The sequence below is a fragment of the Akebia trifoliata genome, chromosome 9, assembly GCF_017979445.1.
Source record: "Akebia trifoliata isolate Shusen 1 chromosome 9, ASM1797944v1, whole genome shotgun sequence".
Taxonomy (NCBI): Eukaryota; Viridiplantae; Streptophyta; class Magnoliopsida; order Ranunculales; family Lardizabalaceae; genus Akebia; species Akebia trifoliata.
This window is the reverse complement of record NC_141383.1, coordinates 26,506,116-26,523,878: the sequence shown is the minus strand read 5'-3', so window position 1 is coordinate 26,523,878 and position 17,763 is coordinate 26,506,116. Positions and strand designations below refer to the sequence as shown.

Genomic DNA, 17,763 nt, shown 5'->3' with positions numbered 1-17,763 from the left:
AAATGGTTAAGACTGTCCAAATCAAGCGGTCAGCAGAAGCCGAAGTAGGATTTACTTCCACGTGTCATTCGAGGAAATGTTTGACTCAGGGGTTCAAATGAATTGTGTCTAGAAGAGTGGAGATTCATTCATAATGATCGCTCATCAGTCCTCACTAGTGTTACCTACCATGGAGGCGAAGGATGACGTGGAGCTCATCAGCCTCGCGATCCAGCGAATTATAGAGTGTAAGAGAGGTTTGAGGGACGAAGACTCTGGAGATAGCTTCGTTGGACATGAAGAAGACCAGCTTCTGCTCTCCAGATTGCTTTCGCAGGTAAAAAAATGTTTTTTTTTTTTTTGGTAAAAAAAGATCAATTTCGATTGTTAGGGTTTCTTAATGCTTCGATACTGTAAGAGGATCCGCAATGATGGTCTATAATTCTCTATTAAAACTTTGATTAAAAAATAAATTAAATTAAATTTGGGTTTTAGCTAGGGGAATTGTCTATGAGAATTTAAATTTCATCCTCGCGTAGTCATATTGCTTGTATGAAATAATTTGTTAGAAATTCTTACCTTTAAAATCAGAAATAATTCAATGAAGGAAGAAAGGAACTTCTAGGCTCAAATATGATTTGATCTCTTTTAGACAAATATTCTCCCCTACTAGTTAGAACCACAGTACACAAGGGATCAAAGAACAAGTGCCTTCAAGATACAGAAAAGTCTACACTAAAGTTATTAAATCGGATTATGTACGGTCCGATTTAGTCTAGAACACTTAGGAATAATAAGAAATTGAGGATGCCAAGAGCTTAAGCTTAGAAAGAGAAGAGAATACAAAAATTTTCAGTGAAGAAATCTGATTTTTAGTTGATTTTTTATAATCATTTTTGTGTCTGTTGACTAAGAGTTAAGATTTAATGTCTCTTGGCTTAATAGCTGTTGAATTGTGTCTAATCTCATATCTTACGATTCAGATCGCATCCTATTGAAGGTATGTGTCTCATGTCTTTTAATCAACACTTTTTAATTGAATCTATATAATCTAATGGCTCTGATCGCGTATAATCAATTGATCCATCACACGTGACGGATCAACCGCAATCGTTGGATGGTTTCGTATCCCGAAAACTTTAAGGCTCCTTAGCTCCTTGCGAAGTGCAAAGTGCACCTCAAATTGCCCAATGCGCTTTAAATGCCCAATCGCCCTTTTGCATGACATACGACACCACCTCGAAGTACTGGATCAAAACTTTAAAAGTGTTGCACAAGTATAACTAACTATGTTAACTACTACTTATAAGGTACATCACTTTCTCACTTGTGAGCAATGTGAGACTAAACCTTATATACTCTAAAAATCCAAAATCAAACTTAAGAAAAATGAAACAAATAAACCACAAAAATTGATTTTTATTTTGAAAATATTCAACATAATTAACATCATGTACGCCAGGTGTCCGGTAATATTTATTATTGTATTATAAATAACTTATAATTTATAAGGATACTAGAGTTTGGGGTTAAAAGAGCAAAAGATGAAAGATAATAAAGTTAGAGGGGGATCATTGAAAATTGGGGTAAAAAAGGAAAGATAGTAAAATTGGGGGGATGTTAGTTAAAGGCAAGGGAGATGAAAGATAATAAAGTTGAAGGAGGTGATGCAGTTGGAGTAGTACCCATCATTATGTTTTATTACATAGACTAGAGTTCTACGCACGAGCATCCTCTTTAAGGTTAAGGGGTGGGGGGGGGGGGGTAAAAAGAGAAATAGTAAAATTGAAGGGGTATTAAAGAAAAATGAAGGTTAAAGGGGTAAAAAGGAAAAATATAATGAAGTTGAATGGGTATTATTAACAGAGGTGGAAATGAGGAAAACAATAAAGCGGGCTAAAGGTGTAAAAGAGGAAAGATAGTAAAGATAGAAGAGTGTTATTGAAAATGGTTAAAAAAGTAGAGATAATAAAATTGGAGGGATATTATTGAAAATAGAAAGGGGGGCAGAGGAAAGATAATAAAGGTGAAGGGGGTGAAAAGGAAATGCAATAAAGTAGGTATGGAGGACCCCCACAGTTTTGTAACTAGATGAGACGTTAGTCTCCAATAAAATTGTAACAAAGTAGTGTTTATAGTTGTGTTTTATTATATAGATTTTGGTAAATTAAGTGATAATCATACTTGGATATGAGATTGACATCCTTGGTTCTCATATTTTGAACTTAACCTCCATCTTTACTAGCTATCATGCATCTCTTGTGTACCAACATTTTCCACCTCTCTCATATCATGATCCTCTACTTTATCCTTCTTTTTCAGTAACACCGTCTGTGTGTTAGATGTCTGTGAGCACCCCACAACGATCTTCACTACGTTTGGAGATATAGTTCATTTGTTACAATCAAATACATGTTCTAATACAAAACCAATTAGAATTAATTAAAAAAAACAGTCAATATATGCCCGGCTCCATGATCTCATCTTGGAAGCTAAATAAGAGGTAGTTATGCTTCTATTTTATTTATCACATGGAAGAAAGGGGCTTGGACCCATAGCTCAGTTGGTTGACATGTTGCAAGTTAGCTCTTTTACCAACAAAAAATCAGATCGGTATGTGTTTTTATCATTGAATTGTTCTGGTAATCTATATAGTTGAAATATAAATACATTATGTAGCTATTTTACTAAATAGCTGAAGAATCCGGATTGAATGAATCTTGAGAAATTTATTTGAAAATCGGACAAACAGAATGTATATTTTCTCATATACATCTGTGTAGATAGATGGGTGGATGAGTTTGTATTTTCTTGTGCACATGTTTGTGTGTATGTGTAGTGTACAAGCATCCAAGCATCTATAGTTTACTAAAACCTTTATATCCAAACTTTTCTCTTATTAACAGTTGGAATCATTAAAGGAAGATAATACTTCTAAGCAGCTTGAACCAACAGAGACAAAGGATTCACTTTCTTCTGCAGTTGTCAAAGAGGACACAAAAGATGAGACTGATAAAGGTGAGCCGCGTAGTGTAAACACCGGAGGAATGAGAACCGAAGAAATAGTAAAAGAGCTAAGGAAGTTGAGTAGGCAAAACTCCATTACTCATTGGCTTCTTTCGATCATGATTGTCGTCACTGCTGTTTGGCAATTATCCAAGGTCTCAATCATATTGATAGTGAAGAATAAATTGAGCCACCCTTTTAGATTCTTTGGAAATATGATTTCCGGGGTTCTAAATCGTGGTGATGCTAATGTTGTAAAGGATTCTGGCTTGAATGAGTTCGAGGCTGCATTGAAGCGTTCTCTGATCAAACCCCGTTCTCTCCCTTCTATTAACATCACAGAGCTCCTCCAAATGGATTTGTCTGTCTTGGGTTTAAATGGTGAGGATTGAAATTTTTTTCTCACTCAAAACAAAGGCAAGGGAAAATATTTCTTTATTAATCATGTTTGCTCTTACAAATAAGCTACGCTTCCTACTTTTTATTGCTTAATGTTAAAGTGATATTTAGAGGTCTTGGTCTCTTGATGATTTAAAAGCACCAACCTATGTAGAAATATGTTTCAAGTTGACTACCACAACAACGAAGTTTTATCTCAATTATTTAGGGTTTGTTAAACCAATCACCTATTCTATCATGTTCAGAGAAATATCTTCTTCAAAAATTTATTTATATCTTCTAACTACGTTCTTTTGGGTCTTCCTCTTTTATATATATATATATATATATATATATATATATATATATTTTGTTGAGATTTTTAACTTGAATAATTTTTTTCTAATCGAGTGTAATTAATCGTGATTATAATCCTAACCACCAAACAAACTTGTTTATATCCTAAATTTATAGACATGTGGAGTTCCGTGGAACCACTACATAAGATACTATTTTGGCTCAAAATTTATGGGAATGTTTGTAGCATTATAGACCTACCAAAAATCTATCATGGGATATAAGAATTTTTCATCAGCGGATTGCCGCAAGTAATCTATCTATTTGATAAAACAGGATGGTTGTTACTTTCTCTTTATCTCGATCTTTCTCTTTTTATAAATAAGGGTTGAGAATTGAGATTTAATCTCATCATGAATCTTGTGGACAATTTTAAATTTTCTTTTCTTTTTCACTTTATATATTATTTATCATCTTCTCCCATTTTCAAGAACATCCCTTCAACGTTATTGAGTTAAACATTTTTTTTTTCAATAAAAAGAAACATTTTTCTTATTAAGTAAGATTTCAAATCTTACCAACATTGGATGAGCTCAAATGGATTACCACATTGGCAATCCAACTCCAAAGACCCCTAGATTTCATGGAAAAATTCCGATTTAAAAAAGAAATGTTATTATATATATATATATATATAGAGGGGGGCGTTCAGTGGCCAACTTTTTGGCAAAACATTTTTCAAAACATGAGTTAGAGGTTTTGGAATGGGCTGATTTTTAGTGAGGATGATCTCTACGGTGAGGAGATCATCATCACCAAAAATCAGCCCATTCCAAAACTTCTAACCCCATCAAAAACAGTTTACAAAAAATGGACGGTCCACAATTTTTCAGCTTGTAAACATGGGTTAGAACTTTTGGAATGGGCTGATTTTTGGTGAAGATGATCTCCTCACCATAGAGATCATCCTCACCAAAAATCAACCCATTCCAAAATTTCTAACTCAATATTTTGAAAAATGTTTTGCCGAAAAGTTTGCCATTGAACGCTACCCACATATATATATATATATATATGTGAGGTTCAAGGGCCATATGAGAAAACTTTCGTTTTTCAAAATAAGGGTTAGAGGTTTTGGATTGAGCTGATTTTTTGCAAGGATGGTCACTATGATGAGAAGATCATCCTCACAAAAAATCAGCTCAATCAGAAACTTCTAAATCCATCAAAAGTGATTTACAAATTAGTGATAAAAAGTGGTAAAAAATCGACGGTCCACATTCTAAATCACTTTTAATGGGGTTAGAAGTTTCAGATTGGGCTGATTTTTTTTTTTGAATGATCTTCCCATCATAGAGATCATCCTCACAAAAATCAGCTCAATCCAAAATTTCTAACTCATATTTTAAAATTTTATTAAAAACGAAAGTTTTCTCATATGTTTTCTCATATGGCCCTTGAACCTGACCGTGTGTATATATATATATATATATATATATATATATACTACTATTGAATTTCTATCGAACTCCCAAATTTAAAGTTAACATTTAACTATGAAAAATAATTTTTTTTAATAAAAAAAAACATAGAATTTTATCTTCAACATTCATGTGGCATCCGATCATGTTTTTAGAGGCTACGAGGTGAGTTTAATGATCATGTTAGTTAGGCTAATGTACTCTGATAATAATACTTGTTACATACTCTCATTTTCACCAAAGAGATGGGATCCAATTGTAGGTCCCTTGCTTACTCTTATGCTTATCGTGGGACTATACTGTTGAGTCGTGACTTGATTTAGTTGATAAATATCTAACATTATCGTGAACTGGCTTGGCAAAGATGGATTGGGAGAATCACTTGAAACCCTAATCACTAAAAGAAGGTTATGTTAATGTGTGCCTTTAGGGCACACATTAAAGTGCAATAAATACACCTTGGAATTAAGGAGATTTTTGGACAATACAATATTTTTTAAAGGGTATTTTGAGTACAAAATCCAATTTCCAATTATTGCACCTTAACAAGGGCACACGTTAACAAAATTGCCTAAAAGAAACAAGCTTTGCAACAGTCCCACTTTGAATTGTCGGTGAGTGGTCTGACCTCTCTCACTTTCTTTTTTCTCACTTACGACCAAATCACTGCCTTTATGTGACTTTTTTATTAGCGCAATCAACGTGCTTTTTGACTAGACTTGCTTTTACTCATGAAAACATGATTAAATAACACCTCATACGTGCTACTTTATTTTGTAGCTTTATAGCATGCAACACATCATCCTCACCGTTAATCAGATACACCGAGTGATCTCCATGACTTGCATCAGATGAATCATGGATCAAAAGGTAGAGAAGTTGTGAACTTGTGATGTGAAATCAAAATGGTGTGGTGTTTGTTCTTACAGTCCTGATTTTCTAGCTCGATTTTTTTCACTCAGTATGTGCTTGGTTGACATGTCAAGGGCACAAATCCATAGATCGTTTTCTTTGAGATACACAAGGAGAAAAAATCTATGATTCTGTGTTTTTACCATGTCAGTCGAATGCAGGCCAAGTGAAAAGATCGAACTAGAAAATCATTAGTCTTGTTCTTAATTTTCTTGTTTGTCCTCTGTTCTACTAAAGAGAAAATATAATAAATGAAAAGTTGTTTTGTGTTAACTAGTTACCTCTATTTATAATTAGCTAATGATTTTCTAATTTGAGTATTTTCACTCCATCTGACGAGGCAATGACACATAATCGTTGATTTTTTCTTGTGTATCCAGAAGAATCCCCATGAAAACGATCAATGATTCTGTGTTCTTGCCATGTCATACTCAGTGAAAATACTTGAGTAAGAAAATCATGACTCTTTATATTTTGTTGGTTCTTTACTTTAAATAGTGAAATGTGAAAATATCTTCAAAAAAATTCTTTAAATGTAAATATTAAAATAAAGAGGGGACTTTCACACTCTACATGTAGAGACCCAATAAATTAGTTATTTTAATATTAAAAAATAAAAAATACTTTCCTAACTAATTTAGTAAGATTTTAAATCTTACTAAGAGTCGTTGGACCCATATGGATTACCACATCGACAATCTAACACAATTTAACAAATAATTTTTTTTTTTTCAAAATTCTTATAATTTTATTCTCCACAAATCTATGGCATCAGATCATGTTTTTAGATGTAAGATGTGAGCCCACTACCCTTACAAGATTTAAGTAGATAAATATTTATTAATAAAATAAAATAATATTAAATATTAAGAATAGTGAAAAAGTGTTGTGTTGGAATCAAATTTTACACTAATTAAAATAACATTTCTTTTACTTTTTTTAATAAAAGATGCTCTCTGTTTTAAAGTTTTAAAGAGCATTGTTAGAGACGTTTAAGTGTTCACCTTGGGTATAGAGTCTGCAGTGGCAACCCAGACTAGCCGTAATTTAAGTAATTAATGTCGGTACGAGATATTTTACAATTTCTGAAGGAAGAGAATAACGGTTCCCAGGTTCCCAAATGTCCACATCTCATTAATGACTCCTCGCTCAAGTACAGACTTCAGAGTTCAGATATGAAAAATAAACGAGTAAGTCTAGAATTACTAACTTAGTAAGATTTCAAATCTTATTAAAGGTCGTTCAACTCACCTATGGCATCTAAAAACATGATCCCATGCCACAGGGATGTAGAAGATAAAATTATATGAACTTTAACAAAATAATTTCACAAAAAAATTATTTTTTTATTTTAAATTTTATTAAAGTTTTCATTTTCAAAATTTTTAATCAAGTCCAAAGAGATTACTTTTTTTTTTTAAGAAAAAAAAAAAAAAATTAGACCTAAGTTTTTCCACAAAATTCTAGAGGGATTTGGAGTTAGATTGCCAATTGGTAATCCATTTGAACTCAAAAGACCCACCTAGTAAGATTAAAATTTTACTAAGGTAGTGAGCGAAGTATTCTTAAAGATTCGTGATAATCTAACTATGCATATGGCAAACTCAATCAATTTCGTTACTTGACGTGACAAGTTTGGGAATCGCCAGGGGTGGAGCTAGTAAGGGGTTGGTGGGGGGCAATTGCCCCCACAAAACTTTGAGACACCCCTATATTTTCAACTAATTACATATCCTATTTGTCCCCACTCCCTCTCTTCTCTCTTCATTTGCCCCCACCCCCTCTCCCTCCTTTCAATTTTTTATTGATGACATTGCCTCTTGATCAGGTCATACTAAAAGGAGATTACCTAAATATTCTTTTCTTCAACTTTTAACAAAAAATATATGAATTTCTCGCTAAAATCATTCATCTTCAAGCATACAACTAACTATAGTTTGCCCCCACTACAAGAAAATCTTGGCTCTGCCCCTGGGAATCGTAAATCTACACTCCTCAGCATATACAATTCCCTTGAGATACACCTTTTTTGGGTGGGGATGAAGTGCCACCGTGTACCTCGAGGAGCGCAGATCTACGATTTCGAACCTATCACATCAAGGTAGTCAATTGAGTTTAACACATTGGATAGTTAAATTATTATGATTTATTCTCAAAACAAAATTAAAAGTGAAACATTGTCGTAACTAACTTAGTAAAGATTCGAACCATTTTGCTCAAATGGATAACCACCTTAGAAAAACTTAGATTCAAAACAAACAAACAAAAAATTCAAAAATAATTATTTTAAACTTGATCCAAACTGTTGTAAATGGACGGTTAAGGAACTTCCACATAACTCCAAAACTTATAATTGAAAATCAACAGAAAAAAATATTTATCTTTTGGGATTTTAATTTTTTTAATTTCAAAGTTCATAGTATTATATGCTTGACAATCTTGAAGTATCATGTTTTTGGATGCCACAAGTTGAGCCCAAAGACCTTTAGTGAGGGTGAAATCCTTACTAACATAGTAAGGCTAGTTGAATTCAAATGATTAAAAAAAAAAGCTTATTTTATTCTCGAAAGAGAAATACCAAAACCACCTTCTTTCTTCTCAATCTCTACCCATAGATTTTTATTAAAAAACTGTTTTTTCCTAGATAAACTGGATCTTCACCCTATCATCGCCAGCTTTTCTTCCTTCTTTTTTCTTTTTTCTTTTTTCTAAGTGATACATACAACACTACCGATTGTTCTCTCTCTCTCTCTCTCTCTCTCTATCTCTCTCTCTCTCAATGTGTAGTTTGTTGATAACTAAGACCTTTGTAAGGTGGGAAATTAAGTCAAATATAAGGGTAATTATTGTTAGAGAATAAGATGAACTGTATTAAAATGCATGAGATACATTGTATCATTGTTAGTGTATCTCACACAAATGGAAGGTTGTGATGAAGGATATTCTAAAACAGATATTGATATTTAGAATATATCAATTAGGATATTCTAGAATAGTTATATTAGGTAGTTTTCATATATCTTGGTTGATGTAATGCTTATAAATACCCTATTGGGGCTTTTGTAATATTCATCCAAGAATCTCAATAAAATTCATATTTTCTACAATTATTAGGTAAGTGAGATATTAAGGTGATCTTGACAACTGTCTAGACAAAGCTAATAATCGTTATGACAAAAAAATCTTTTATCTACTTTAAATAGAAGAAAATAATAGTTTATATTATAAAGAATAGTGACTTTCAAACACTCGTTCAGACTTATACCCCCTTACGCCCCCATCATAGAATCAATAGATCATTTATCTTAGGATATATAAAATCATAAATCTTTTTCTTGTGATGGGGGTGTATGTCAGAGGGGAGGCATCAGATTATCCCAACTCATTTATAAATAAATTTTAATTTGTTTATCAAGTTATGCTATATAATATAATAAGCTCATTTGATCTTGTAGTCGGTCCATTGGCATAGAGCCACTTAAACATCAATAACATGCCATGGAAGAGCCACATACTTGATAAGAACTTATACACACGTGTCACCCTATGATTGTACCATTCTCAATTCTATACCACCAGCTTTTTCATTCCAAATAAATAATAAAAGAGAAAGAGAAGCCATGAAAGAAGAGAAAAGAAACAACAACAGACCCATTATCTTCATCACCTAAAAAATGGAAAGATTGAGAACCAAACCATTTCCCTTCCTCTTCACTCTCTTCCTCCTTGCCTTCTCTTCTATTATCCAATCAACCCATTTAGCTTCTACAAACCAACAACCCATCAAAACAATTGTAGTCCTTGTTTTGGAAAATCGATCATTCGATCACATGCTTGGATGGATGAAAAAATCCATCAACCCATCAATCAATGGTGTCACAGGAAAAGAATGCAACCCAATTTCAACCCAATCTCCAAATACCCAATCAATCTGCTTCACGACAATGCAGAATTCGTCGACCCCGATCCTGGTCACTCTTTTGAAGCTGTCCAACAACAAGTATTTGGCTCCAATCCCATTCCTTCAATGTTGGGATTTGTCGAACAAGCTTTAACCATGACATCAAACCTCTCTCAAACAGTGATGAAAGGCTTTAGACCCGAATCAGTACCTGTTTTCGCTTCCTTAGTTCATGAATTCGCCGTATTTGATAGGTGGTTCTCTTCAATTCCTGGACCAACACAGCCTAATAGATTGTTCGTCTACTCGGGAACTTCGCATGGGTCGACGAGTCATGTTAAGGGGAATCTAGCGAAAGGGTACCCACAAAAAACCATCTTTGATTCTCTCCATGAGAATGGTAAGGATTTCGGAATCTACTTTCAAAACATACCCACAACTCTGTTTTATCGAAATTTGAGGAAATTGAAGTACATTTTTAAGTTCCATCAGTTTGGTTTGAAGTTCAAAAAGGATGCTAGAGATGGGAAATTGCCTAGTTTAACTGTGATCGAGCCTAGTTACTTTGATCTCAAAGGATTTCCTGCCAACGACGATCACCCTTCTCATGATGTCGCCAATGGGCAGAAGCTCGTAAAGGAGGTTTATGAGGCCTTGAGATCTAGTCCACAATGGAATGAGACACTTTTGATAATTACGTATGATGAGCACGGTGGGTTCTTCGATCATGTTAGTACTCCATATGTGAATGTGCCCAATCCTGATGGGAATACAGGCCCTGCTCCTTATTTCTTCAAGTTTGATCGGTTGGGAGTTCGTGTGCCGACAATCATGGTATCTCCTTGGATCAAGAAAGGAATTGGTATTGTTCTTCCCTTCATTCCTCTTCTTTACTTCTTGTTGAACTTTAATGCTGTTTAATTATTAGAAGTTAGAACTACATTTAAGGAAATAGATTCAACAAGATGGTATTAATCTAATCACATTTGGGTAGATTTTTTTTTAATGTGTGTGTGTGTGGTTGAATGTTTTGAGGGGATGGATATTGGTCTAAGAAATCTTCTCCAATATTTGTGTGTGGTTGAATGTTTTGGAGGGGATGGATACTGGTCTAAGAAATCTTCTCCAATATTTGTGTGTGTGCGTGTGTGTGTGTGTGTGTGTGTGTGTGTGTGTGTGATTGAATGTTTTGGAGGGGATGGATACTGATCTAAGAAATCTTCTCCAATATTTCTTTAAGCCATGTTACATATTCATCCGGGTTTGTGTTGTTCAGTGATAAGTGGTCCAAAGGGCCCAACTTCAAACTCCGAGTTCGAGCACTCATCAATACCTGCAACCATAAAGAAGATGTTCAATCTCTCCTCTAACTTCTTGACTCACAGAGATGCTTGGGCTGGGACATTTGAGCAAGTTGTGGGAGAATTAACCTCGCCCAGAACCGATTGTCCAGGTATCTCTTACTTGTTCCCCTATAATCTAGTTTCAATCAAATTTGATCACAATAGGAGAAAGTTTTAACAATTGGGTATTGTGGATCAACCATAGAGTTTCTGCCCGATGTGATGCCTCTGAGAAGCACAGAAGCGAAAGAAGATAGCGGGCTATCGGAGTTTCAAAGTGAGGTAGTCCATTTGGCTGCAGTTCTTAATGGTGACCACTTCTTGAGTAGCTTTCCTGATGAGATAAGTAAGAAAATGAAGGTGAAGGAGGCACATGAGTATGTGAAAGGCGCAGTGTCAAGATTTATAAGAGCAAGCAAAGAGGCTATCAGATTGGGTGCACAAGAGTCTGCCATTGTAGACATGAGGTCATCTCTCACCACTAGATCCACAGCCCACCCTTAATAAATTCATCATTATTAACCCATTTTGATTCCTCTGATACATTTTCTATAAAACTTTATACATAATTTTATCTTAAATCTTGAAGTCATGTTGTGCCATTTTCATAGTTTTAGTACACCACTGGTATGTATGCCATTGCAGTTGTAACAAATATATGTGTTTTTAAAACCAAGTACTAATGTATTATAAACTGCTCCTTCCATTCATGGTTTTAAGTCTTGTCAGAGACCGAGATGACTCGTCCAATACGTCTAGTTATTATCCACCAAGGAGACAGATAGACAAGTCAAATGTATCGGATGAGATTTAAAACCATGGTTTATTTTTCTCATTGTTGGACGAGACAACTCAAACATATTATAAAACTCGTCTGAGACGACTAGGTCTCTTTCATTGACGAGACATCAAAATGAGTCTTAAAACCATGCTGCCATTAGCTGGTAAGACTATGTGGAAGTAGGATCCTATTATTCATCATTTAGTGAAACAAAGACCCCTACATCTGATTTATCTCATTGTGTGGTTGAAAATGGTGGGACCATCATGATGCTTGTGTTGCATCAGTGATGGATCCACCCATTCATAGGCATAGAGAAATTCTATTGCCACACCAACTTTTACGAAAACATGAACTACTTCTGTTCTAATTATGATTTCGATACACCATTCATTTTATTTACGAAAATATGCACGTAGTACACTATTCACTTTTACACGTCTACAAACTAGTAAGTTTAAAAGTGACAAAAGTTACAAATTCGCGTAAAAAGTGGACATTGTACCGTGTGCATGTTTTGGGAATTAAAATGAACAGTATATCAAAACTGGAATTTCGGTATATTCAGTGCACGTTTTGGATATTTGCCCTTGAAATTAAGCACTTGTTTACATATGGATTGGTGTGCTCTAAGTAGAAGTTGGTGTGTTAATAGCAGCTTTCTAATTATATCTGCCTAAAGAGTGACTGGGATTTGTTTGACTACAACCATTAGAGAAACCAAGTGAAAAAATTATCTCCAGTTTTTCCTCTACCAGCTGTTTTCTAACTGATTTACCATCTCTTAAACCCATTAAGATTAGATGACTCGGACGAGTCGAGCCCTTTCAAACAGTTTTAAATATATTATATTAATTTAAATGAGGGTCCCATCTGATCTCGACCTTTAAAATACAAAATCCAATGGTCTGAATTTATCCATATAGTGATAATACATATCCCCATTGATACTAATTCCAAAGATAAACCCCAATCATTGTATTTCATGTTTTAAATCACGAGGCACCGATCGTATATCTTTACATATTATAGGTCGGATTAACAGATATTTGGTTCTTAAAAGCAATCATTCGCATACATGAAAATAAATTAAGCGAATTGATTCAGCCAAGTTTTCCAAAATCAGCCTCAGTAAGATGAACGATTGTACATCTCACTGGGGACACCTTCAAGACTGAGATTGATTATCCGGGATATAGAAGGATGAGTTACATATCCCACCAAAGAACAAAAGGAAGTAATCTTGCTTAAGAAGGAAAAAAAAAAAAAGGAAACGCAAGGAATCTGAGCACAACACATTACTGGAGATAAAAGAAAGGTATTTAGGAACAATTTTATCATTCCATCCAATCACAAGAACATGGGTATTCCTGTTGGAATACTAAAAGCACAAGCGAAGAACAAAAAAAATCCCCAATCCTTGTTTAATTAGTCTTAAAAACAAAAAACAGAATCAAGAAAACTTTGACACAAGCCCTGACATTCAAATCGACACATGTTCCTCTTTTGATGCTTGTTGTGAGGCTCCCAGATTGGTCCTCTCTTATCTCATCAAGCATAGTTCAAGCGGAATATGTCGTTCAACACGTAAAAGCTTTGCTGAGGTGTCGGCATCAAATGGAACAACTGAGAGGAAGCACAGTAAAAGGAATGCAGTCAATAACATTATCAAATGAACAGAAAACCAAATGTTAGGGTCAAAATGAATTTTGTTGAACAGTAATGCTAACTTTCTCATAAAAATAAAAATGACAAGTGCACATGGATTTCGTTATATAAGGATATTGGAGTGTTTTTATGTGATCAGTTGTGTTTAAGTATCCGACTTTTACCCAAAGTTCAAGCGAATATTCAAGTTGGATATATATACCTCAACTGTGAAGATAATGGAAAAATCTTAATTTTAGGTTATACATATATTTTATTGTGAATTTATTGTACTAAACTTGGATAAACAGATATTCGGTTGGATAGGACGTATATCCATATCTGACCCTAAAAATGTTAGGATAAAAATAATTGCGGATAAATTTACCCAAATTCTTAATCAGATAAAAAATTTGTACCCGTACCCAAATATCTCAGATAAGATGAGTCGGGTAAACGGATATTATCCGACCCATTGCCAGCCCTAGAAGTAACCCTTTATATAGGCACTGGTACACTTTCTAAATTCTTAAAAAAGAAGTGTTTTATTCTCCAATCCTAACATAGTGATGAGTAAAAAATGCCTTAATTATACTAACAACCAAATTTTTTAAAAGAAATTCTTATTCTCCAGATTTGACATAATAGTAACAAAATTGCATTACTCAATCAAACTATTCCTTGATTTGTTCCATGTTCAAACATCAGGATTGCTTCCCATTACCAATTCCCGTTCCAGACTGCTCTAGTAGTTCAACAAAAAACCATCACTCGAGTAACCTAAATGTTTGTTGAGAATATTGACACATACCCCAAACCCCTAGTTCGAGAAACCTAAATTTCTATAGCTCTCTGTTGTTCCTTATCATGCAATCAGTTATATACCACCAGCTTTGTTTTCAGTTTTCGAGCTCAGCTTCGTTCTTTAATTCATGGTTGTGCAACCAAGATAAAATATTTTTTGTTGTGATACATTGTCTCATACACATGTTGTACATGGAAAAAATTATACAACACACCTCATTCGTTTAAAACTTACCCTAAAAGAAAATAAAATAATCAATTGTTGATAAAAATAAAAAAGTCCATTTACGTTGCATTTATGAGTTCTATTTTATATGTAATTGAGATACAACATGGACACGAGACCAATAATACATGGATAAGACATTTTCAATTAAAATTGAAGTATACAGTATGTATATGACAGCCATTTTAAAGCATCAGTGTCAAATATTGTCAGAATTTGACACCGTGACAAGTAATAGAATTGCACAACAACACAGGTTAAAAAGAATTAAAACACATTGTTTTGCTCTATCATTGAAATCAAAGTTCATAAACTAGAATTTCTGTGACTAGATTTTGTGTCCTCAAACCCCTAAAAATACCTTAACTTAGTTATCACAATCTTCGTCATCAACATCATCTTCATTGTCATCATAATTATGACCATTATTTTAAACCAAACCCTAATTACCAAGGCAAACAAATCTACACAACCAGAGTGAGGAGGGAAAAAGAAGATATGGAAAGTGAACAAGATTACCTTGCCATAAATTTGATGAATTCACATGGTACAACTTGGGATGGTCCAAGCTCCAACAGTAAAAGCTTAACCTCATTGGAAAATTCTCTCTATCTTATCCAAAACTTGAGAAAGGAATTAAAACATCAATATGATAAATTTTATTGCATGCAACTTCTTTCAAGCTTGTCAGCTCACTTGTCTTCACTTAATGGTTAATAAAGGAATTAAAACAAATATTTCATCTAGGAGTGAATCATTCCAACAACAACAACTAATCAACAAAACAAACAATGAGCACTCTATAACCCACATAATATTATCATCTATGCCTTATCCCAAATATTAATTCGGGTCAATTGTGGCCAACAACATAAATCATATACGAAGATTTATAAAAAAATAATAATAATAATAATAATCTTGCATGAAATGAAACCCAAATCCTTAATTTATTGTTGCAATTTAATTTAATATTGTATATAGTTTCTTTTGTAGCAAAAATCAACACTTTTTTTTTATAAATATAACTTGAGCAAAAATCAACACTTAAGTCATAACCATCATATCTAAGCAGCCAAACATGGATTATGGGGATAAGGCTTTGATGAGCATGACAAATTTGACAATAATATAAATACATTGGACCAAGACAGAATTTGAAACTTGATAACCACTTGCCTACCAGGCAAAGACTAAACTCCGTCGTGGAAAGGTTGGTTCATTCTGATCGACATGAGGGTCCAATTACATTGCAAATACAATCATCTATTTGGTGATCTGATAGTGATTGATGTTTTTTTCTATTGTCTGGGAAATTTGCATTTCGGCATATCGAATACAATTTTCAATGAAATAAAGTAAACCTTAATCGAAAAAAATCAAGAGCAGCAACGAGATTAAAATAATTACTAAAAAAACATCAATATTTGTGATCAAACAAACGCCAAATGATGAAGGGAAAAGAGGGGGGGAAACAAATACAAATAGATCTAAAAAATATATAGAAGAAGTAATAATAAACACAGACAATTTCCAAGCGATTGATGACTCAAACAACTCCGCATCACAAGTCACAGTCATCAAATTTCGATCTTGAATCAACTAATTCATAAACATTAACATCAATCGAGTTTCAATATCAAATCAATTAATGGGTCAATCAAAATCCCCAAGAAATTAAACTATTAAACCCCATCATAAAAAATAAAAAAAAATAAAAAAACCCTAAAAACGTAGTTTGGGATGTAAGGTGTTTGATGAAATACCTGACTGAACTTGAGGGCGTGTTGTTCCCCTGCAAGTTGTAGATTACCACTAACGAAGACAAGCATGCCACCACCTGGGCCCGATGGTTGGCAATCAACGGTAGTGATGCTGTGCTGACACTGCTGGAAAGGTAAACTGGTCAACTTGGCAACTATGTTTTGTGACCCTTGGATCTTCTGGCCCTCGAAGGTCAACATCGAAGCCTCTTGATATAAGTTAGCCAGACCCGCACGATTCGCATCGAATGTCGTGTAGTAGTGCTCCACAAACGCCTTTGACACAGAGTCGGGATCCATCGTCCTCGCCTCTCTCTCTCTCTCTTCTCTTCTCTCTCTATATAGAATGGAGGAGAGGGGGGAATTATGAACGAGCTTAAGGTGCTCGGCAGTTGTCTTATTGTGGACTTTAATGGGTGATTTAGATATATAACACTCCACAATTGGTTGAATATTTGAGATACCCTAAAACGTAATAAAAAATGGCCTAGTTGCCCTCCTTGTTTATAGATTCTCTCACCTTCAACCTTAATCTAAATAAATTAATAAGGATCACAATGAAGTAACCTCTAGATTATAATTGTATCTTATATTGCACATCCTGATGTAAAAGTATATAGAAACCATATATGTTTTTCATCAATATGAGGTACAATCTTGAGGTTACTCCCATATGACTCAAGAAAGAATCTTGATAAAATGACTCCCCTATGTGTCATACTCAATCAACTCCCCTGATGGCTAACGTGAAATGTACTAGGCCTGTAGATCTGTACTCCTCCGATTACACAATTATAATTTTTATGGAGATGTGTTGTTGTGTATCCCGAGGAGTACAAGTCTTCAGTACTCACACATGTCATGTCAACCGTCGAGGGAGTCGATTGAGTATGCCACATGGGAGAGTCATTCTGTCATTACTCTAAAAAGAATAGAGCCATGTTGAAGTAACTTTGAAATGTACATCGTAGGAGACATTTCTGATGTGAGTGTGTGTCAGAATCATAGATGCTTTCACGTTAGAAATGTTCCCCATAATGCACATTTAATGTTACTTCAGCATTATTCAAAAATTTATTTTTTACATTGACACACCACGAATTTTATAGGGGATTCCTATTTTTTATTTTGAAATTAAATTAAAATTTTCAAAGGCACTTCATTTTCTTCTTCCTCTTCTTTTCTCAACTACAACTCTTTCCCTCCGATCTCTTTTCTTCATGGGTTATATGTACCAAAAAACAT

The 17,763-nt window shown here is 34.1% G+C and overlaps 3 protein-coding genes across 3 annotated transcripts; 2 read left to right on the top strand and 1 right to left on the bottom strand.

Annotated features, from left to right (window-relative positions):
* Positions 1–122: 122 nt before the first annotated feature.
* Positions 123–3,617, top strand: LOC147395113 (uncharacterized). Its single transcript, XM_086453103.1, has 2 exons — positions 123–316; positions 2,886–3,617. The coding sequence occupies exons 1-2, from the start codon at positions 134–136 to the stop codon at positions 3,375–3,377; spliced, it is 675 nt and encodes a 224-aa protein (XP_086309229.1). The 5' UTR covers positions 123–133; the 3' UTR covers positions 3,378–3,617.
* A 5,941-nt stretch (positions 3,618–9,558) lies between these two features.
* On the top strand, positions 9,559–12,022 carry LOC147395112 (non-specific phospholipase C6-like). The gene is given in 4 exon segments (XM_086453479.1): positions 9,559–9,989; positions 9,992–10,816; positions 11,231–11,407; positions 11,503–12,022. Coding segments are annotated over 4 exon segments (1,563 nt in total). The 5' UTR covers positions 9,559–9,727; the 3' UTR covers positions 11,802–12,022.
* A 1,341-nt stretch (positions 12,023–13,363) lies between these two features.
* Positions 13,364–16,917, bottom strand: LOC147395111 (nuclear transport factor 2B-like). Its single transcript, XM_086453480.1, has 2 exons — positions 16,522–16,917; positions 13,364–13,704 (listed from the first exon to the last, which is right to left on the bottom strand). The coding sequence occupies exons 1-2, from the start codon at positions 16,816–16,818 to the stop codon at positions 13,630–13,632; spliced, it is 372 nt and encodes a 123-aa protein (XP_086309606.1). The 5' UTR covers positions 16,819–16,917; the 3' UTR covers positions 13,364–13,629.
* Positions 16,918–17,763: the final 846 nt, after the last annotated feature.